The sequence below is a fragment of the Ammospiza caudacuta genome, chromosome 5 (assembly GCF_027887145.1).
Source record: "Ammospiza caudacuta isolate bAmmCau1 chromosome 5, bAmmCau1.pri, whole genome shotgun sequence".
NCBI classification, from domain to species: Eukaryota; Metazoa; Chordata; class Aves; order Passeriformes; family Passerellidae; genus Ammospiza; species Ammospiza caudacuta.
In genome coordinates, this window is record NC_080597.1 from 11,315,061 (window position 1) to 11,338,762 (window position 23,702).

General features: G+C 41.5%; 1 protein-coding gene across 6 annotated transcripts in view; it reads right to left on the minus strand.

Moving 5' to 3' along the window:
- The window catches only part of CAPRIN2 (caprin family member 2), a 32,000-nt gene extending 10,686 nt beyond the window's left edge, over positions 1–21,314 (minus strand). For 3 of the 6 annotated variants that reach the window (XM_058804519.1, XM_058804520.1, XM_058804518.1), the window contains exons 1-13: positions 21,066–21,310; positions 19,339–19,401; positions 16,192–16,278; positions 14,070–14,308; positions 12,625–12,707; positions 10,639–10,803; positions 10,097–10,140; positions 7,920–8,765; positions 6,992–7,033; positions 2,674–2,805; positions 2,388–2,475; positions 1,886–1,941; positions 1,200–1,301 (exon numbers count right to left, since the gene is read on the minus strand). In XM_058804519.1, the coding sequence (XP_058660502.1) occupies positions 1,200–1,301; positions 1,886–1,941; positions 2,388–2,475; positions 2,674–2,805; positions 6,992–7,033; positions 7,920–8,765; positions 10,097–10,140; positions 10,639–10,803; positions 12,625–12,707; positions 14,070–14,308; positions 16,192–16,278; positions 19,339–19,401; positions 21,066–21,236 (2,118 nt within the window). In that variant the 5' untranslated portion in view covers positions 21,237–21,310. Of the gene's footprint in view, positions 1–1,199; positions 1,302–1,885; positions 1,942–2,387; positions 2,476–2,673; positions 2,806–6,991; positions 7,034–7,919; positions 8,766–10,096; positions 10,141–10,638; positions 10,804–12,624; positions 12,708–14,069; positions 14,309–16,191; positions 16,279–19,338; positions 19,402–21,065 lie in introns of all 6 variants that reach the window. The other 3 variants (XM_058804517.1, XM_058804522.1, XM_058804521.1) reach the window with 3 other exon arrangements.
- Between the last annotated feature and the right edge of the window lie 2,388 nt (positions 21,315–23,702).

Here is a 23,702-nt window from a genome sequence, read left to right on the forward strand (position 1 = left end):
CCTAGAGTTAGCTCACACCTGTAATGCTACATATAGGAGTTGCTTAATGCCTAAATACAGAGCCTAGGGCTAAAGACTACCAGTACTGTGCTCAGCATGCACAGATCACAGTGCCTCAGACAGCACTGGGATGTACCTGCACACCAGGAGGAGCACTGCCACCATGGAGTGCATTCCCTGGTTCTGCTGGGACCAAAACTTAACTACTGCTTTCCCTGGAAAAGAAAGACAGACTCTAGTTCTCAATCTGAAGGGACCAGAGATAGGCTGGGCACAAGCACCCCTAATTTCAAACAATAAGGTTGCATTCTACAAAAAAATCAGATGCTCCACTTTATAGTACAGCACAGGCCTTCTGGAATCAGATTGAACAGCAGAATTATTGAATTCTTGTCAGCACAAGGAGACCCATGGTACTGTAGAAGTTGTAGAAAGTGTCAAGAATTGAGACAAAACTGCTGATTCAAGAGCCCTACCAGTATATAGTATATTAAGTACTACATACACAGTATGCTGATAACATCTACATCAGCAAAACAAATGTAAAAAGAATATTTCCCATTATAATCTACACACTCAATTATAGAGTCCAACAGGAAAGAGCCAGCTGTATTCTTGAACACAGCAACAAAATTCACAAGAGATTAAGACACTGATCTGCATAAAGTGAAACTTTTCAGCTCTAAACACTATTTGAATGCTATTTGAATGTTTATCTGCACATAAATACAACTAAGCAAGCAAAGTTTTAGGTCTTAGCAGAACATTGGGAAGTGAGATTCCCAGTATTTCTTCAGCTAATGTTTGAGAGAATATATCTCAGTCTTCAGGTTACACACAGAGTCTGCAATTTCACGACAATACCCATCTCAATTTATGCAACCTCTTTGTCATCATTACTCTACACTGTAACCAAAGCAAATATTTATGCTGCTCCCATGTTCCTACAAGAACATGCACCACACTTTTTAGAGAGCACTTTTCATCCCACACCCTTCCTGTGTCAAGCAGCAGACTGTTCACTTTGCATTCATACAGTATTAGCAAGAATTTGCCACCCATCTTTAAGTATTCCAGACTGTAGGCTGTACTACTTTTGTTACTTGCATGTTGTTCCAGCCCAGTTATTCAGGAGGGTCCCAGCTGAGCTTTCTGTTAGGGCTGGCTGTCACACAAATCTGAATGCCAGGGTATGGTACCTGGGGTGTCACCAAGTCTTCAGCTTCAGAGCCAGAAAGAGCATGATCAGCAGATGCTAGGGAAGTGTTTGAACCATGCAGCACCATTGATGAAGCAGCAGTCTTGCAAGGAGAAAAAACAGATATAAGGTTTTGAAAATATCAAAATTTAAATGTTTGGTTTCACTAAAACTCACACCCTCAGCATGTCCAAGTAAACCTCTGAATAATTCAGGGACTGAAGGGTCTTTGACCAGTCAGTCAGTCTTTTAGGAATTCTTGTTCATGGTAAGGAAGCACATTTAAAATCAAAAGTCTCAAGACATGCAAGTAGAGTGACTGAACTTAAGGTTCATTTAACCACAACTACCAAAGCTTGAGATACAGTCTTTGGTGTAAGGATCTTGAAGTTGAAAACACTATCTAGGAAAGAAACTAGCTGCTCTTCTGCACATGACTACTGGCTATGACCTGAATCTAAAGGGAAAATATGCAAACTATTTCAGTGTGAACATACTTCAAGTATTTATTGCCCCTTTTCAACCAAAAGAGCAGCCAGCTTTGTCAGCATTTGAGTGAGCTTACACTCACAAGCTACCACATTGTATGGAACACAAAACTACTGGCAAGAAAAACAAATCAAGTGTAAGTCCATGCTGGTAAATAACCTCCATCTGCCTCCTCAGGCAGTCCTAACTTCAACTTACTTGAAGGGGCTGTTGAAGAAAATCACTCTGACTTGGCAGTTTCTGCTCTTTTGAAGCTGTAACAATAGAATGCATTAAGCAACATTTACTTTTCAATTCAAACACTACATATAGTTTTGGTGTGCAGTTCTATTTTTTAAAAACATTTGGTATGTGAAGATGCAAACTATTTTCACTATGTGGAATTCAAATATTTAAACCTAGCATCAGCAAACTACACCCAATTGAAGACTTCAGGTTTTTGGTAAAAGAGGACAGGTATTCAATGACAAAAATATTGTTATCACAGAAAAGATATCCAGATTAAGAGAGACTTACCAGATTAAGAAACCAAATTAACAAACTGGGTAATTGAGTTCTACAGCCCAATATCCACCCATTCTTTCAGCATGATCTGTTTTTTATATTTAAACAATCTATCTTCACCAGGCCCACAGCCCAAGCAAACCCTGTTAGTGCTTGCAATATTGTACATACCACTTACACTTATAGTACCACCTACCTACAGGACTACTTGCTGGAGTAACTGAAGGAGGTTGGGATGAACCAATGGCACTTGGTGAAGCTTTATCAAAATCCAGAATGGACTCCTTTAAAAAAAAAAATATCACCATTGGGAAGAAAAAAATTAAACTCTAGATACAAATGAAACATTTTCACTTCACAAGCTGCTTTTAGCTAATTAGGGCTAAATTTATTCATTCAGTGCCAACACACATTGTCAGCACTGTTCTCCCTAACCCAGTAGGAGCAGGAGCTTTGTGCTACAGCAGCAGAGAAAAACATACTTGCATGAAGTTGTAAGTCCCTTGTATCTGAGTCATCAGATCCTGAAGCTTTTCCCTTCTCAATACTGGATCTTTCGGAAGAGTTGAAGTAGAGCAAAATTCTGCAGCTGGCTTATGTACAGGTTTAGGCACCTAATAAGGAGAAGTTACATTAAATCTAATACTGGAAGCAAGACAAGCTCCTTATCCAATATACTTCCAGAGTAACCTAGAGGTGTCAGACACTGTGGGCCAAGGAATTCTGTGCTCTTATTGATATTTCCTCAATCACACTTTCACTTTATTAGAAAAAAATCAGCTAATCAGCTTCCTGTTGCTACAACTAATTAAGCCACAGATTTCATAGAATGGTTTGGGCTGAAAGACAGCTTGAAGATTATCTAGTTCAACCCCCCTGCCATGGGCAGGAACACCTTTAACTAGGAATAATTCACTTCAGTTTCTTATAGCCAAATGCAAAGAAATAAGTTGCCTGCATCTAGTGCAAAATTAGGCACCTCCATCTAAAGAAAGTCACATTTCAGTTGAAGGCCAGAACAAACTTAAAAATCAAAGCTACATCACTCAAGGTTTACTTCTCCCAATAGAGCCTATAACAATAAGTACAGATCTTTTATTAGGAGGGCATTTCCAGACATTCTGAAGAAACTGCACCTAAGAGATCTATTGCAAGCAAGTAACTCAGGATGAGGCCAAAGTATTTCTACTAAAAAGCCAGATAATCTCAATGCACCAGCTCCTGCAGAAAGTATTACATCCCAGTTTGGCATAAATAAACCCATGCTCCCACACAAGAATCTAACATGGACTTCTGCAGGACTTTATTACTCCTTGATTATTTCAGCTCATTCCTTAAGAGTCCATCCCAACAGGTTCTCACTCCACTTTAGAAGAGGAAAATGTTTTGTCAGGGAACAAGTCAGTCTAAGGTAACAAAAATCACTATAGTAAGCTCCTTAAGCAGCAGAAGCCCTGTTATTTATAAGGTGACAATAATATTAGACTGTCTAGATGGTCTAACATGTCTTTTGAAAGCAGCATGGAGAGGAGGTAGGCTCATTAGAAGTATTTTAACACAATTTTTTGTGGCTCTCCAAAGATTTACTGTTCTTATGTTGGACTGTGCAGCTAGAGGGAGGCAAATCTGAAGACATTTAGTTGCATTATTTTAAATGCTGAGATGTGCAGGAACATGTGAAAGCCTTTTTTTCCCTACAGGACATACAGCTGTGCTTCTAACAAGAGGTTACAACTTCAACATATTGTACAGCACTGTTATTATTTGCACAGTCATTGGAAAATATATGGCAGAAGGGTATTTGTGCTATGATGACAACTGTCACACTAAATCTACCATAAATTGATGAAGTGCTTTTTGTTCACTTTTAGGACAAGCCTAAAACACTTTTGCATTTCCTTTCAACAGTTTTCTGAAAGCAATCTCTGGCCTTTGCAGGAATTCCAATGCCATGCACAGGCAAGAAGCTTACAGCACATTACTAACTCTGCAGGACTCAGTTTCTACTATCTATGTGGCCCACATGACAACTGCTTGATGAGCTGTGAGAAGTTTTGCTTTATTCTATAGTTAAAAGAGTGCATCTTGGTGCAGCTCTATCTTAATTAGAAATTCTGCTGCACAAGCACTACCTTTAACTAACAATTAAATACAAGTTTGTATTGCTATAGTTTCCAATAATGAACAGTAACTACAGCTTTTAAGGATATAAGTGTAGGACAAAAGACAGATTAATTAAGTTAATCTTAGGGAGTTATAGATTAAGTTACTGGCAATCTGGATCTTTCTGTCCATCACTTTTAGTCCTCACAAAAAGTCTTAATTTTACAGCACTCACTGTCATAGTAAATCCATTCTGGGTCAAACTGATTAATGCTTTTGTTACCCTCTTCTTCCTCCACTACCATTTCTACTAAGACACAGGGACATGACCAAACTGGTTCTGTGTGTTTGATAATGGGTAACAGAAGCTTTTCACCTTTAGCTGACCTAACTAGGTCAAGTCTGGCAGGGTCTAAAACTCTCAAGATAGTCGACTTGCTGTGTGAGATTTCCACATTAAACACAAAAAAAGGGTAAAAAAGCACCAAGGACATGAAAGCAGAAAAGACTTGTCACTTACTTCCAGATATGATAAAATTCCTGTATGCCTGTACAATTTGTCAGAGCTTCTATCTCCTTCCCCAGCTCATACTCTGTGCATTCTGTTGGTAGCATTCTTTACTTCAAGAAGTACAAGAATGCAGGGTTACATTTATGATATCAGGGCTTTAGGCTAGGACTGAAACACTGAGACATCCATTCCATAGAAGTTATTTTCTAGTTCATATAGATATTAAAATATACCAGCCAGAAGAAGCTGCAGTGAAGCTACCTCATATTGATTTGCTGTTTTGCTGGTACCTAAGGGTTCAATACTACAATATAAGATGATATAGAGAAAAGTCTCAGGAAACTAAAGTATTTCAGATTTTATGCTTTTTAATAAAAAGATGCTTTGAAGAAGAGCAGGTACTTGACATTCTTGAAATGTTTTCTTTCTAGCCTACAACTAGATGCTGTTTCTGGTAGTCACTAAAAGCTAGTAGCAGACTCTGACCTATTAGTCTGGCTCAGACCACCTAACATTAACCTGAATGCTGCTTGAACCACTACAGTTGAACAGCACTGGTAAATTCAGAGTTTAATTTGTCATAAGAAATGTTTCTGAAACATAACATCAACACTACTCATACATTCAGCAAAATGTATCTTGACTTACATCCAGAGAACTGACCGACTAAAAGTAGAGGTGAAGCATCTAGAATTTTTTCTAGGACCAGTTAATTCACTGAAAATAAACCAACAACCACTTTGGAATTTGGCTAGTCAGAATGCAAATTTACCAGGGATTCCTGTCAAAGCTGGATTTTTTAGAGACTGAAGGTTTACTTACATGCAACACTAAGATACCACTTCAGCCATCTCATTTACTAGTGAAACTTCACCCTATGGGACAGGACTTGAATTCCTCTTTAGGTTTGTAGGTTATGGAGTACTAAATGAGGTGGAATGGTGATACCTAAGCTGTAAGTAGTGATTGCCACAGATACACAATTAAAATCAGCTTTCTACTCAGAGCAGCATTCACAGTGGGTATGAATTTAATGACATGCTAGCTGACAGCACAAGCCAAACTGTTTTGCTTTCCCACACCAGGCCACAAATTCAGCTCTAACCAAGCTTGCTGGTCCACAGGTTGCACAAACATTTAAACAGAACAATGGTTAAACAGGTTGCACATTAGCTCACCCTGCTGTCTTAGGCTCAGATTCTTAGGTACTCCACTTTACAGTATATTAAGTTAAACAAGCATATTTTAATATCTCAAGACATGGGTTTTTAAGACTTCAGATCTCTAACAGATTCAACTCAGAGGTCAGCAGCAGTGGCACAGATCTTTTATCTGCCATGCCTACATCCCTGCATAAAAGCATTTATAGATTTTTCTCAGAGTCAAACAGATCCAGCTACAGCACTGCATTGCCTCTCTTTTATATAAGCAAGGGCAAAAGAAATTATCTGAAAAGTTTAACATGATTTTAATTGCTCTTCATATGCACTTCAAGTCAAAGACATCTCTTTTAAAAAACTGGTTATGGAAACTAGTTAGGTTGATAGTACCCTGCTTTCTACTCATTCAATATACTTTTAGTATTAGGATTTCTCCATAGCTACTAAGCAAAAATAAAGGCAGTTGATGTTATCCTATGGTTTACATAAATCCAGGTTTGAATACTTTAAAATATGTTTTGTTTACTTAGCTCAGCAATCCCCCTTCAGTGGCCTCACATTCCAGCAGTTAGTTTAATTTTGTCAGTTTTTGAAACCTGCACACCACTAGGGAGATTCTGAAGCAGTTTGCAAGTTTCTCCAGATGACTGGAGACCCTCCTCTTTACTCACTGCAGCAGTTCTCAATCACTTAACCCATCCATCTATCCATCCCATATAAAAAGAACAGGAAGCATCTTCTCATTAGGAAGCATCTTGCATTTCAGGCAATCTGACACCAGAAATTCCAAGGGACTTTACAAGTGCTCGAGACTATTCCAGTACTTAGTTTCAGTTACAGGAATACTGTGCATAACTGGGTGCACAACACCTATTTGTGCTCAGAGTTACTTAGTGAGGCAACCAGGTCTTCCACCTGTACCACCACCACAGTGAACACAAGATTCTACTCAGATTGAGTGTAAAGATGGTCCAAGATGAAACACCTTAATCCCACATTGTTACCCAATGCTGCATCATTACATACTTTTTTAATCTCATATTCAGCCTTCGGTTTGCGCTCCCGTCTCTAGACACAAGAACATCCATTTTTTCAGTTTTGCCAAGTTTACTGACAAGATACAAGCTTAATCATTAGCCATGAGTAACGTGGGATATACTGGTTCCTGCTTTCTTGCAAGAAGACAGTTGTGGTTACAATACTGTATACAAAGAAGTGCTCAATTCCCCATATTTTCTTCCTGAAGTCTACCTTCAGATTAACATTTCTCTTAGTGACCTAAGGCAGACATAGCAGAGCTCAGTTGTCTCTTTTGACAGTGACCAGTGTTGCTGCTACCCAGGCACAGGTGAGAAAGAAGGTAATGTGACCAAAGGGTAGCAGCCTGCTCAGCTGTAAGCCATGCAATGGCTTTTCTTTTATACTTCTAACACTATGCTATTGTTAGACTCCCAGGACAGCAATATGGTTTATGCATTCATCTGGAAATACATATTTAAGCCCCTGTACAGTTGGTATTGCTTGATCTAGACATTAGATCTCTCTTGAATCAGCAGCTATTTTAATCAAAAGCCTAAAAATTACTGAAGTGTTATTCACATGCAGCCACAAAGTATTTGATCCCTGGATGAGTCATACCTGCTTTGTACTGCTAACAGAGGCCAGAGCCAATAGCTACAGATGAACCAAGTTAATTCTTCTGTCTTATGCATAAAGCAGTTATTCAAGGCTCAAAACCAGCAATACTGTGCTGATGTAAAAAGCAAAGCAGGCCATCTTGCTATTCAAATCTAAACTTTAGCCTCCAGAATTATTCCCCCAAGAAAGAATGAAACAGGAGTCTATATATTGGCCTACAAAACACACCTTAGATTCCCTCTGCTAATAGGTGGCTTTATTCCAATACACTAATGCCAAAAGCTTATGACAGATAATACTACATATGCCAACTCACTTCTTTGGGTTCCATATCAAACTTCTTTGGGCCCATCTGCTCCTTTGGCCCCATACTGGCAGCTGCCCAGGCCTTCGGAGGGTTCTGTAACTGTGGAGGTGACACTTGCTGCTGCCTGTCAGCTTTCTCCCAAGCCTCTCGAGTCTCCTGCTTCTTTTGTTCTGGCTCCTCCCTAACATGTGCAGCCCAAGCCTTCACAGGCTCCTGCTTCTTTTGCTCTGGCTCTTCCCTAACAGGCACTTCCCATGTTTTCATAGGATCTGGCTTCTTTTGTTCTGGTTGCTCCCTAGTTTGGGTTACCCAAGGTTTTGGAGATTCCTGCTTTTCTTCTGGTTCTTCCTTAACTTTGGTTACCCAAGGTTTTGAGGACTCCTGCTTTTTCTGTTCCTGCTCTTCCCTAACTTTTGTTACCCATGGCTTAGGTGATTCCTGTTTCTTCTGGTCCTGCTCTTCCCTGACCTTTGCTACCCAAGGCTTGGGGGACTCCTGCTCCTCTTGGACATGTGCTACCCATGCCTTTGGAGCTTCTGGCTTCTTCTGCTGCTCCTCCTCCACACGGGTGTCCCAGGCCTTTGCGGACTCACACTTCTGTTCCTCCTCTTTACCATGAGCTTCCCAAGGCTTTGGAGAATCTGCTCTCTTGAGTTCTTGCTGTCTAACACGAGCTTCCCAAGGCTTTAAGGTCTCTTGTTTCTGCTTCTGTTCCTGCTCTTTAACATCAACAAGCATCTCCCAGGACTTCGGAGGTTCCTGTTTTCTAGCACACTCAGCTTCCCAAGATCTGGGCTCTTCTGGCTTCTTCTTGACAGAGTATTCTGCTTCAGGCAAATAACGCCTGTTGAGAAACTACATAGACCAAAGAAACTTAATGGCTCCCAAGAACACATTTTGCTACTACAGTTCAGGTCAGTTAAATAAGGTCACCCAGCTACTGAAAACTGCTGACTAAAAGCACAGCCTAGACAGTCTAAGCACTAGTCATAGAAACTATGACCATGGCTTTATCCTACAACACTGCAGACTAGCTTTGCTTGGCATGCCACAGAGAAGCAGGGAACAGTGCTGAACAGCACAAGTAAAACCCAGCTGAGCCAATCTACTGCCCTTATCCTCAATGCTCCTAGGCAGTGACAATATCAAGTACAATTGTGATTTTTACAAAAGTAGCTCTCCTTCTAAGCACCTAAAAAGCTCTGGTACTATATTAGCGACATTCTGCTAAGCATCCCAAAATATTAGACCCAGTAACCAAGTATAACCCTCATTCTTGGTGGAGTTTTGATACTAAAATGTCACCAGAGTCTCAGATTAAGTACCACTGGACTTCAACTGCAGGCTGTGTTTAGTGCTAGGTCTGGGAGTTCAGTGATGATGTGCTAAGTTTTTCTAAGTTACCACTTGGTCATGAACAGGAAGTAAATACATGAAGTGCAGAATGTACAAGGCTCACTGGCTGAGACATTTTTTCTGGCTAGATACCAGATGAGAGTCAGGTAACAGTGTTAGCAATAAGTTACAAAAACTTGTTCTAGAGTACACCCTCTAGTGGGATACCTGGGAAACAGGGATTCAGCATTTTAAGAACCAGTATTTCCACTTGGAAAAAGACACCCTTCCCCACCTTCTGAACCAGGCCTAATGATCTCTATGCTACTGATAGTCAAAGCATAAGTTCAGGAGTCTGAAGAGCTGCTGAAACAGGTCTACACACCCCTGTGCACACAAAAGCCTGTCCCGGGTTTCCTACCTTCCTGACAAATCAGAGTAAGACCAACATCATTCTCAAACCCACCAATATCAAGCCTACTGCAACAAGCTTAGCTTTTTAGCAGATGTCTGTTTTCTCTATTCCACAGTACACAAAAGATCAATGCTCCCACTCTAAAGGCAGATGCTTTGTTTTAGTCAGGAAAGTGCCAGAGCATTAAAGTACTAAACTGCTTCGTGTAAAATCCTGCTCCATTCATCCCAAAATACAACACCAGATGCCGTAAATTTGGGGTTAAAAACAAATGGAATCAAGTCTTTAATGCCTCATACATCAAGCAACACTTAAAATTACTGTTCAGACTCCCTTTTTAAGTTTAAAAAAGGACAGCAGAAGAGCATTTATAAATGTGTGTCTGAAAAAAAAATCACAATACTAAAGGCAAGCAATTAACAGTAGAGTGTCTTACCTCCTGTGGCTGTATTTCAGATTTCATAAGCTCCATAATGGATTCTAGAGAAAGGATGTTAATTTGTTTCAACTGATCAAATGCAGAAGGCAGATCAAACAGTAGCAACTCTTTAAATCTATTTAAATAGCAGTACAATTTGCTAAACCAGATATTCTGAAAGCTCAGCTTGCCATTCAACAGGCTATTTCTAGACAAGCTTTTATTTTCTAAGTTTTACTGCTGCAGAAGTTTAGAGTTAAGAAACATCTTATAGTATTCATAATTTTGTTATTCTAATATGTAACTTTCCCTACATACCAGACAGTCCCCACATATTCAACTTGCTCAGAAGGCAAAAGCATTCTATTACTATGACTTAAAGGGTTTTTGAATGTTTCTAGCTAAAATAGAGATGCAAGCCCTGCAAGTTCCATTTCAGTTACTACACTGCAAGTAAGCTACAGCACAGCACTAGATTTAACACCAAGCTATGCAAATTCAGTGCTCAGTTCAAGCCCATCCCAACACTGATATAAAAACTGAACCCTTTAATATTTCACCTGATTCTTTGGCAGACTCTCCTTTTGACAGCTGTCTTGTTTTCTCAGGTTTTCTATTTACTTCTTCTTCCAACTCTTTCACTGGCACAGTGGTGCGAGGAGTCGGGATACTTTCAAAGTAGCCGGAGTCTAGAAGTTTGGACAGCAGGTCCTTCATGTGTTTATCTAAAGAGTAAAAACCCATCAAGTTCAAACAGCAAAATCTGAAATTAAGGGGCATTCAGATTACAGATTAAGACTTGTTACTTCCTCCCTTTATATGAACTGCAGTTACTCCAAGTTCACACATCTTACAAAGCTATAGCAAAATGTTTTTGTAAAGGAAATTATTTATTAGACTGCTTAATTTAATGCAGTTGAAAACATCTTTGCAATACCAGGGCAAGGCTGCAGCTTGTGTTTAACACCCACAAGGTAAACACAGAGCCACCTGGTCTCCCATATGCTTGGAAGGGCTTTGTTTCCCATGTACAAGCTACCCAGCTTTGATATTAAAATCATGTGAGACTGCAGCAGAGGTAAAGCTAAACAGTCACAATGGAACTACTCTACAAGACACTCTTGCTGATAACAGGATGGTCCTCAGAAAGAAAAGTTAAGAACTGTAGAAACAAGCAGGGGAAATACAAGGGAGAGATCCCAGAACAAACTTACTCCTCTGAAGCTGGAAAAGATTCAGAGCTGACATGGGTGAGCAAAAGCTTAACTGTACTGTGAGAAGCACTGTCCAGTTTGCTCCTCTGTGCAAACGAGAGACAGCAGCTGAAAGTACAGAGTAAGACCTCAGAACTAACAGTGATTCTAGAAATTGTTTCAGAGGAGCTGCAAACAGGGCAGCCTTGAGAACAGGAAGAACTTTCAGTGAAAGATCACTCCTTCCAATGACAACCACACAAACAAGAATTGTAAGCTAGAATTTACTATTGCTATAAAAAACTGTCTTCCAAGGCAATGAACACTAATAAAACAACCTAACAGCATTATCTGAAGTCTAGCTTGCACACAAAGGGATGCAAGACTGACACTAAAGGGACAGAGATACTGATAAACAATCTATTCATGTCAACAGATACAAGGCTAAGGTTACCAGTCTGCAGCAATCCAAGCCTGCAGTTTGTCCACAACTACATGGGAAGATTTAACACCTAGCTGTCAGTTCAGCTACCTCTGTAGAAATTAAACAGATCACACTAATGCTCTGTTCTAACAGTTACTGACATTGTTGTCATAAACACAACAAGCAAGGGCTGTTTGCAATAGAAAGACACTACAACTCAATTAAGGGCAGTTTCCTCACAAGCAAGTTGTAAATAGGAACACAATGTGTATGTTGGCTTACATCCAGGGATTTTGGAACTGTGCCACAAATGGAAGATCTGTAGAGTCCTACAGATTTTGGTGTGCTTGAAAAGCAAGGACACTTCCATTACATCAAAGAAAGACAGCAATTGTGCATGATGAGAAATCCCAGCAAGTTCCATTAACAGCCTGTGTGGTATCCTGCACTGCAGGGAGACAACAGGTATGAGCCTAGAACTCCTACAAAGAAAGGAGACTCTTCAATGCTGTGGAACCTTCAGCCCAGGGCCAATGAAGCTTTGTAATACATCAGGGTACTCAACTAAGCATTTCATGGCTGGGAACTGTTCCAAGCTTAACCCATTTGCACATAACTAAACAAAAAGCTTCCCACTGTTCTGAAAGGTATTCATGCATCGGGTTTTCAATTGCTACCATCAGTATTTCTCAAAAATATGCTAGTATACCGATTGAAAAGTCTTGACTGGAAAAGGAAATCAGGTGGCATTGATTGACCTGCACTTAACTGAACTAGGAACAGCCATTCATCCTTGGATAATCAAGATACACACATCACCTGAAAGTGGTTAGTTTGGTGACCTTCCATGTGTATTCACTGGTTTTAAGATGTTTAACAAGCACACAAATTTTAGATCTTTAAGTTATTTCTCTAGATGAGACACTCACATGTTGTTCCAACCACAGGTTTCTCACTTCCTTCTAGAAGGTCCCAGAAGTAGAGAGATGATTGCTCCATCTGGTCTTCAACACTGAAACAAATTACCATTTTACCAGGTAGAACCACAGCCAAAATCAAGGGCTGCACTGTCCCAACACCCCCTCATTTTACAACATTCACTAGTGTCCAGCCTTCACTTATTTCCTGCACACACAGAGTGAATATAAGCCCTGAAATCACTGGAAGCAATTCAGTTGTCTCTGTCTGAACAGGATTTAACCTAGAAAGCCTAACTTCTTTTGTTGGTCAATATAGAGATCCTAAGCACTGTCCCACAAAACCACATGGCTGAATTTTATTACAAGCCAGGGTTCCCAAACAGGGCAACAAGTGCTGTTTAAGCAGCTGGTCCCATTTATTGGATGAACTTGTACAGGTGCAACCAACAATAGCTGCCATTCTCACTGACTAGCAGCTCCTGGGAAACCTTACTATAGGTCCAAGATCCACCTCCTCCAGAAGATGGAGTTTTCAGTGCAATGCCATGAAACACAGTATCCCAAAGGAAAGGATTAAGCTTCTTGTAGAAGTAATACCATGAGAGTCAACTAGAAACAAAGTTACTTCATTGGGATGTAGCTTTTTATAAGCAGCAGTTCTTTGGAAGTAGTTAACTAAAGAGCAAAGACTAGGCAAGTCTAGTGTATGACAAGTGACTGGAATTTTGAGGCACTTAAAGAATTAGCCCATAGTCAAACATGACTTATCCATAAAGTGTCTCAGCTTACCACCTAGTAACTACTTATTCCATATTCAAATAGAATTCTTGCTGCACTACCCTACCAGACGGGCTGTCACACTAAGCATGAGCCATCACAGCACCAGAGCAGTGCCACATGAGCACTGACATTACCTCTCCAACACCATGGTGACATGCATGACATTTAGTGCAGAGGTACCAAAAACTTCAGGCAATTTTTAAAAATCACTTTGAATCTAACAGCAAGAGCACCTCAGGAGCACCATGTTACATTCCTTGGAATAAAGAAGCACACCTGAATCATCAATGCAAATGGAATACAGAAAGAGTTCTGATTTAACTGCACTTTTTTCATTTCATGAGCAGTGAGACCACAGAAAAACAGCACATCCCCAGGCTCCCTGCTAAGGATGGTATTGGACTGTGTCCCCTCAGTCCCACAGGGAGATGTAAAATGGCAAAGTCTGTCTGCAACCTGCACCTGAGGCTGTAATTACTGCAGCTTCCCTCTAAAGCTCCATTAAAGAATGTAAATCTTTACATTCTTAACCTCAGACAAAAGCAAATGTACTGAAGAGAACGTTCACATTACAAAACATGGTATTTAAAGACACAGCAGTGTCAAACAGAGGACATTTACCACAACAATTGAAGCATACTAATAGACAAACCCCCCCCCCCCCCCGGACTTACCTCAAGTTCTCATTTCTTTCTGGACATGTCAGTTTTGCAAATCTTATGAGGTAGTCTAGTTCTTTAGAAGGCAGGTATATTGCACCATTCACACCACCTTTGAAATCTTTCTGAACATGCTCTTGAGTGAAGTTCTGTAGCACATACTGGACTTGAAGTATTGTACGCAGCTTCTTCTTCTCTGCTTCCAGCTTCAGTAGGCTCTCTCTCCTCTGAGCCTTCTTCTGTGCTTTCAGCAGCTATTTTAAAGCAAAATCCAACAAACACAATATAGGGTTTAATCCTGTTTACTAACAAGATTCTAGGACAAAACACTGAGTTCTAGTACTGATTATCCTACAATGAGGAAACCAACCATTCATTTTGGTTTAGATAAGCTCCTAATTATTCAGATATCCAGAATTTTTTAAGCTCCTCCTTTGGAAGAGCTCTCCATTTATCTACTAATCATCTACACATCTAACTTTCAGTCAAACTGGATACTGGTAGCTTCACTTGCGATATGCCTTTGTGATATCTAGACCCTGATTATGCATGCTAGTTGTTTTATTGTAACAGATTGTACAGAAATTGATGGAATTGATACCAATGCATCATTCCAGGCCTAGCTGACCTTTAGCATTTACCACAGAGTTAGAGAGGCAGAAGTTATCTCAAGTCTCTCCTGGTAAGACAACTGCTCTTCACTTTTGAATATCCCAGCTTAAAGGATACAGCAGAATCCTACAATCATTTCTGTTGGCAGAAGGCTAAAGCACTCATTAAATAAGCAACAACATGAAATTACAGAACACAGAGAATATGCAGTCAAGCCTCTCATCATGCACTAACAGAACTACCCAGCAGAAGCCATCCAAGTAACTGCAGAATTTAAAATGCCTCAATATGTGTCACAATCTATGAAAATTTTGTTCCCTACAACACACTGCAAAGGATGCAAGGTTGGTGTTGCCAGAATGGCCCCTAGTGTTCCAGCAATGGCTATTGACTGTAGAATCCATACCAGCAGAAGCACAGCCAAGTTAAAAACAAGGTGGGTTAGCCTTTAAATACAGCATAAATTCAAGAACAAACATGAACTGGTAGAATGCTGGATTACTTAAAACACCTGCATAAGGATACAATGGGTCACAAGGTACCAGTCCTTCAGCATTCTGTAGAAATAATGCCAGAGCAGTGACTAATCATGTTTAGCTTCCCTACCACTACCTTGCGTCAAATCTTCTATAAGTGTAGAATTTGCTTGAGCCAAGAGACCAGTATCTCCAAAGATAAAACACTTGCTTGCATAAAAATAATGTATGGAGTGGCTTAAATCCTGAACAAAGACCTAAATAAAGCACTAAATCAGTGTCTTGCCACTATTAGAGACAGCTATGGCAGATTGAGTAGCAAACTCCACAAGCTTCAGGTAAATTTTACTGAGGGATGCACTCTTCATTGAAGTCAAAGTGATTTAAAACCAACACTTTCCCTCACCAGAAGCAGTAAAAAAATCATTTTGGAAGGGATCTTGGGACATTGTCTAGCCCAGCCTCCAGAAGGGGAGGGAATCAAGACCAGATTGCTTGGAGGACAAGGAATCCAAGGACAGATTTTACCACTTCCCCAGGCAGCCTGCTTCTAATGTTTAATCACCCACTGAGTGACCATTTCCTCCTACCTGTTAGCATCTATTTCAAGTACAGATCATTGCTTCTCCTACCACACCTCAGCAAAAATCCCAGCTCCACCCTCTCAGTATTTGCTGTCTGAAGGATAATTGTGCATCTCCTGGCAAGCCTTCACTTCACCAGGCCCAACAAGCCCAGATGCTCCAGGCTCTCCTCCCAGGTCTCATTTTGCAGGCCCCAGCCATTCAGGGACCCACCACTGGAGTCCTGAAGCCTCTTTAGCCTTTGCCTACCAAGTGATCAGAAACAGACAACTGGTTAACAAGCACCAAATAATCAGTTCTCCTTAATCAACTGCTCCTCATATGCCTAAGCTTCACTGCTGCAGAGAAACCAGACAGGAACTTCCTAGCAAGGGGTACACTGGAATAGAAATGTAGCCATTAAAGTAGGAGCACAAAGTTCTGCAGTTACCTCCTGTCAATATAGAGGAGAATAGTTATACTTACATCTTGGCTAAGCCCTGAAAAAGTCTTGTGAAGCTCCTTGGCAAATTCCAGGTTGTGCACTACTTCATCATATTTCTCTACTGCCTCCTACAAAGGAATAGATAAAAAAATTTATTTTTCATGCCTAAACTACTGATTGCAACTCTACTGCCTTGTACTTAAATGCTCATGGTGAAGTTGTCATTCAGTGTGTTCTTCTCTGAAACTAGCTTTTTAAAGATTCTGTGTCTGTGGCTGGTCCTTTAATTGCAAATATCATTCACCTGTAACTGAGATGCAGTTCAAAGCCAGTTCATACCACCAGACAGATATCCTACAAGTTGGCCTATATAGGTCTTGACAATCAGAGGTAAACAGCTATTTAAAAATCAGACTGGTCTAAAACCCTGGAAGGAACACAGGAGAAATTCAGCACAGATCTTCTACCTTCATGCTTAACTGAACACCTTTAAAGAAAATTTGTTCAAACTTAAGAAATATATACACAAGTCACACCTCCAGAAATAAGTCTTTGCAATTTAGTTCCCACAAAAGAAGCCATGTTACTGTCTTTACTAATAAACCAATATTTTACTGGCTAGTCTTCAAAAATAACTGCAGTGGATTATTAATCGCATTATGATATACCCCATTTTTAATGGGTTGATTAATTTCTCCAAGTTCCCTTGACAGCTCTGAAGATAGCAAAATGCTGTAGTCCAGACATGCTGCCCATATCTTCACACCACAAGGCATGAGTAACAAGTTTAACTCCAGTTGTTCACATGTGCTTTACACCCAATCTGGTTTATGCTCCTGACATGATATCACAGGTTTTTCTAGAACAGGCCCATCAGTCTACCATAAAGCTCATTCACAGCAGTGTTAGTGCTTCATCAGTGCAGTGACAAAAGCTTAATCTATTGTCCCAATAAGATTTGGGCCATCTGCAAATTCCATATGTGTTGCTAAGCAAATGGAAAACAAGTTATATGTTCATTTGCTCACTTGGATTGCTCAGTTCCTTTTATTTCCCTGTTTGTCACATACTAGACACTACCTGGACTAAATGCTACTCAACACAAAGTGCAAGCTCTCACCTTGGTGGTTTAGGTTTGTCTTCACATAATTTACCAAGCAGCTTTGAAGTACTACTTAGCAATTCACTTAGCACTTGAGAGAATGACTTCTAAGAATCCAATGCCCACACATTTGAGGAAGACTCACAATTAACACCAACAACTTACTAGTCAGGTTACAGTAATTGTGCTTTTAACAACGCAAATTGCAGAGTAAAACTCTGCACCTGAAAACATCAGGAACAGCCACCACTGCTCTCATGGCAGGCTGCACCTCAGCCCACAGGAAAGCAATAGCTTTCTTCTGTCACACCTGTAATTAACATTCATTAACGGCACCTTGGAAGAACAGCACTGAGGAAAATCTGCTCAGCTTGCAAAAAGCACAATAAGCTGCTGGAAGCTCCTCATTCTTGAAACAAATATTTCCTAATGTAAGGCTAGCACACACATTAGGTCTGGCAGGCATACACAGTAAGTAATTACAGCTTAATCCAAATTGCTTGCAAAACAAGTTCATCACCAGACACGCACTTTTTCCTCTGTGTGAGAAAATTAAAGTTATAGATGACAGCAAGTTATATTAGAACACGACTGTATTATAAGGCAGTTGGTTTCTTTAGCTGTTAAGATCTATTAAGCTCTACTCCAGCTTCAATTTGTACATACACCACAAATTTGCATTTGAAAGGTAGAAATGCAGTATTTCTGTGTCTTAACCACTGAAGCACAGGACTTTACAAGATGGTTAATTAAATATTGAATGCATATGTGCTTCTACAATGGTAACCTCCATTATGAAGGCTGAATCCAGTTCTTCATTTTAGTAGCCTAAGAAACTCCAGAAACTGGGATGAAGACACTAAAGCTTGAAAAGTGAAGCCCAGCTAGGAATACTAAAAATCAGTAACCAAGTTAATGCCATTTTCCAAACACTGTCACCTAACAGCTTTTCACAGTGCAAGGCATATACCAAAGCAGTCAATACATCCAGGACTATTCCAACTTACAGAACATTGTTCAACAGTCTCACTGCTCATGGCAGCAAACAGATTGTGAAGAACACAGATGATCTAAACACAAAAATTTCTTGCCCACCTGATTGCAGATTGAGTTGAGAGGAATTGAAAGGTCATCAACCTACTCCAAACCATTAGATTTAATTAATTTACTTTTGCACTTGATATGGCAAGACACCACATCAGATTTTGTGGCTAAGCACTAAGTGACAATTTACTCCAACAGGTGTAAGAAGGTACTGCTTCTAAGAAGGTGCCATTTTACCCTCTTATTCCACTTATGTCTAACTCTTTCACAAATGATTCACAGTAAGAAAATAGAATTTGTGTTCTCAGACTGCTGCACTGTGATCAAGTTAGCAATCAGTGACATTTTTCCAGCTGGTTCATTAGCAGGATCAGCTCTATCACTGAAGTGTCAGTACTCCTCATCAGATAATTACTCTTTAACATGTGTCCACTACATTTTAAAAATGTGACTCCTAGATTAGTAGAGCAATAAACTCTTTGGATTATGTGACACTACTACTCAGCTCTGCTAAAGTTTTCAAGTTACAGTAACTTGGTTTTGGATCTAAAATCCATTCCAGACCAAGACAAAAGAGAGCCAGCACTGTCAGTTATATTAACAGCTACTTGTAACCAACAGCACTGTGCAGACAACAGGCAATTTCAAGTAATAGCTGCTGATGAAGAAATCATGAGGATTAATTAGCCACCTCAGAATTCTTGAGGTTTAAGTTCTAACACTGCACTGCCATATAGCTCAGCTGTACACAGTTACCTCATTAAGAAACAGAGGTGCAGGAGCACTGAAGCTGAAAGTCTACAGAGCAAAGATAAACAGGGATCTTCTATTCCTTCAGGGAACACCATGAAGGTTAAAACAGGCAATGGAGCTTATGGGCTCAACATTCAGCCTGATAACCAATAATTTGTTAATTTGGTTTTGTGAAACATACCTTTAGGTGCTGCTTCTATAAAAACACTCATCTCTTTCAGCAACCCATCCTTCCTGCCAGATCAGAAGGTTTTGAGGCCTTCCACTCCTGCATAAAAAGCAAGCTTACCAACTGGTCTTGATTGAGGGCTTCCCCTTTCTTCAGACGATCTTTGTAGTCTTCTAGTTTGAGCTGCAGAAAATTCAAAGTGTACATTATACAGTAATCAATACAAAAATTAGGCAAGGGGTATGAGTGAAATGCTGTAACATGGAACAGAAAACCTCCTACTTCCTCTTGTTTCTGAAGAAAGGAACACAGAGTTTTACTATGCCTTTGATTTGGCATAGTCTGCAGGACTGTCTACTTCCTTTCCCTAGCACTGATCTTTCAGTTCTTACTTCCTACTTTTGTTTCATTTAGCAACTATTAATGCATTGATCCAAGATCTTTAAATGGCTTCAAATACATCCAGTGTCCTTGTTTAAGGAAGGCTTGTTTAGCTTTCCCAAGTCAATGCTGGAATTTAGTCATATCATCCTTGAATAATCCTTGTTACATCTTTCAAAAATTTGGCTTTAGTTACACCAAAAATTTATAGCCCTGTTCCCTAAGAAAGTTAACAAGTGTATTTCCAATATACCAAAGCATTCTTTAAATGCTGATGTAAATAATACAAAACAAAGCTATTTGATATTGCAAAACTTTTTTAGGGAAAAGAAAGGTGACTTCACTGCCATGAAATCAAATACTATTCCATGTGTGTATCTAGAGCTTCACTGACAGTACCTATAGGAGTGCAAGACTAGGAATACTTTCTACTTATTTTACTAAGTCACAGTTTTATTTGCTGATAAGGCCATACTGTCATTCATGTGAAAATCAAAGGTACCAGAGAAATCCACAAGAAGCAGCTTCCTTGGACAGAATCAGAATACAACCCATAGTTGTTTAATCATAAAAAGAAAACATGCTTGTCTGATGTTATTCAAAATCACAGCATGATGCATGACATGAGACAGCAGTAATACTGCATCTCCTGCAGGAGGACCAAGTCCCCTAAGCACATGGACAGATGTCTGATCTACTCTCTCTCCTTGCCCTAAGACATAACTAAAAGCTTTTCAGGCATTTAGAGTAGCACAACTTATTCATACAATTGCTTTACATGTGATCCTGATCCAGCACTGAAAGCAACGGCACCTTCACATCTTTTATCCTACAGAAAATAACATTCTCTCAACTCAAAGCCAAGCACACAGTCACCTGCCAATCAGCTGAAAAGCCTTAGAACGCAGAAGTCTGATTAGCCCCAGCTACAATAATTATCTCAGTTATTATTGTTACCAACACTGTTCTGTTCCCCCAGCCTCAGGAAAGCAGAGCTTAAAATGAGTGATCAAGTTTTGGACAATTTCTGTACAAAAGTTTTCCAGTCAGTAACATTAGCCTGTATTTAAAATATGTAAGTCAAATATTTATGCAAAATAAAGGGTAATACATATTTAATATAATCTGACATTTCCACTGAGGAAATGTCAGACTATATTAAATACGTATTCCAAAGAGAAAACACTTGCTCTAACTTCTGATTTTACAAACAATTTGCATCTAAATTAATATCAGATGCATATAATTGATGAAGGATCTCTGCAAGACTATAATCACGTTTAAATCAGATGCAAGTTTGTTCTGAACTGATTTGGTCAAAAGAAGCATCTTCAGTTTTGATCAACATACATTAGTTCTCTATATACACAAATAACCTTATTCCAGCAGTTAAAAATAATAGAAATAACATGAAATATTATTTTAAAGGCAATAAGCTTTACTACCGGGCAAGAAAACCGAGTTACCTTCTTCTTCTCGATGTTCCTGATCTTGTGTTTGAGGCAGATGAGGCCGTTGTCGATGTAGATCTCGTAGGCCTGCGAGGGAGAGGCCGCCGTGCTCAGCGCGGACTGCAGGGGGCTGGCGGGAGCCGGGCTCTCCCCAGCCGGGGTCACCTGCTGCTTGGCCGCCTTCATCCTCTTCTCCTCCCCTTCCTCCGACCGGCCTGAAGGTGATGATGGACGATGGAAAGGGGCTTGGGAAAGCCGCACCATTGAAATGGATGGAGCTGCAAAGAAATTCTCTTATTTAGCTCGCTCACACCGTGCTCCCCCCCTTTTCGAGTTACGTCTTTTCTTGTCACAGAACATTTAGCCACAAAACTGAGCCTCGGGAAGGAGCGACCACAATTTTTCCACGTTTCTCCCTCCCTTTCAAAATATCTGTAGCAAGAATTTCAAAGCAAGGCAAACTTCGTATTGTTAGCAGCCTCCCCACCCATGCAGACACCAAAAATCCTTTACATAGGCAGAATTAGGCAGCACAGGGGATGATTCCAGAAACTCAATATAGTGACCATATAAAACTAGGCAGGTTTCCTGCACACATCACCCACAGGGGAAAAACTGCAAGCAAGCAATTGCAAATCACACCGCCAGCCCGGCATCCGGGCTGCAGCCTGAATGAAAATTTAGAAGGGCCATGCCTGAAGCTGTGGCCCCTCTTCTTCTCAATCCCCTTAAATCTAGTTCACCCTTTCATGACCTCTGCAGCAATCCAAGCGAGAACTTACAGTCAATTCAATTAAAAAAAAAAAAAATCCACACAGACAAATAGAAAAAAAAAAAAAAAAAAAGAAAGAAAAAACGTTTGATAAAGCAAACTAAGCCAGCTTAGTTACAACAGCATCATTCTTCGTGAGGAACTGGTCCCTGCCTACACCCATCCCAAAAAACATGCCTGTGCCACGGCAAAACACCGGCTACCATTGGAGGGGCCGTAACCTTGAGCAGAGTTTCTGCAAGACATGCTCGGCCACCCTCATCTTCAACTACTTACGGACACCTGCTCCTGGAAAGCAATGACACCACAATTCTGCCTGCCCGCCGCCGGGGAGGCCGCACCACATCACCCCAGCGGGCAGCCAGGGCAAATCCTGCCTTTCCCCGGGACAGCCTCCGCCGCCGGGGGAGCCAGGACGAGCCTTCCATCGCGTCCTTGCCAGGGATGGCCAGGGAGCTCCTCCCGGGGGGAGAAGGGCATGGCCGCCACGGCTCCCCGAGCGGGGCGGTGGCGGAGGAGCGGAGAAGGGAGGAACAGCGGCTCCTTCCTACCGGGGATTCGCCTCCTGCGCCTCCCGCCGCGCTGCGGGGCCCGCCGGCCCCACACCGCCCGGCCGGCTCACTCTCTCCCGCCTCCCCGCTCACCTCGGTGCCCGCACACGCTCAGGCCCGCCCCACCGCCCGCCCCTCGCCTCATATAGCGGCGGGGCGGGGCGGCTCGGCGCCGGTCACCGCCCGCTCCCAATGGCCGGCGCCGCCTCACCTGCCTGCCCGCCCAGCGCCGCGCCTGGAGGGCGGGCCCGCGGGGCGGCTCCCCTGAAGGTCGGGGCGTCCGCCCGGCAGCTGTGTGGGATGTCCTGGGCATCCCAGGAGAGACAGAGCAACCTCTCGGGTGGGGTCTGCTGCTCCTGCAGGGACCTGAGTGACGAGCGTCTGGGGAGAGTGGCCTTGTCACCGGCTTCGTGGGGAAGGGAGGTCAGGTGTGACACTCCGCCATGTGCTGCCCGTGAGGGCGAGGTTTGGCGCGGGGCCCTGGCAAAGCCACGGTGCGCTGTCGCATGGCGTGGATCGCAGCGGCCTGGCACCACAGTGAGCCGGGGCCGGCGGGCAGCGCTCCCCGAACAGCTCCACACAAGGGCTGCATCCTCCCAAGGCAAGGGCATCCACTCGGCCCTTTCAGAGCCCACTGTTCAGTCACACCCTGTGACAGTAAAAGTGTTGGTCTGTGCTTGTAAACCAGCTCTGAAGGGCTCCTCTGGGCCCGTAAAACTCCTGGAGGAGATCTGCAGGACTGTGGGTCACCTTACATAGCAAAAAAAAAGTGAATGTCCTCTAATAATCACAGAATTTATTAGATTGGAGTCCAGCCTATGACTGAGCTGTACACTAGACCGAGACACTGAGTGCCACACCCAGCCCTTCCTTAACACCTTGAGGGACATTGACTCCACCACCTCCCTGGGCAGCCCATTCCAATGTCTAATCACCCCTTCTGTGAAGAAATTCTTCTTAATGTCCAACCTAAACCTTCCCTGGCACAGTTTAGGATTATCCTCTCATCCTATCCCTTGTTACTGGGGACAAGAACCCAATTCCCCACCTGGCTACAACCTCCTTTCAGGTCCCCCCTGTTTCTCTTTTTCTCCAGGCTGAACACCCCCATCTCTCTCAGCCACTCACTGTAGGACAACCCAATGCCACCCAACCATGTAAACTCTTGATAACTACTAAAACCATTTGAAGCTAATTGAATATAAATTAATCACAAAGAAACTTCTGTTAAGCCCTCACAATCACTGCTATGGAAGGCTGGAAGACTAGGGAAAACAGACCTTCCGAAGGTCAGAGGACTAAGCTGGAAATCTGTTTTCTGTGTTTCTG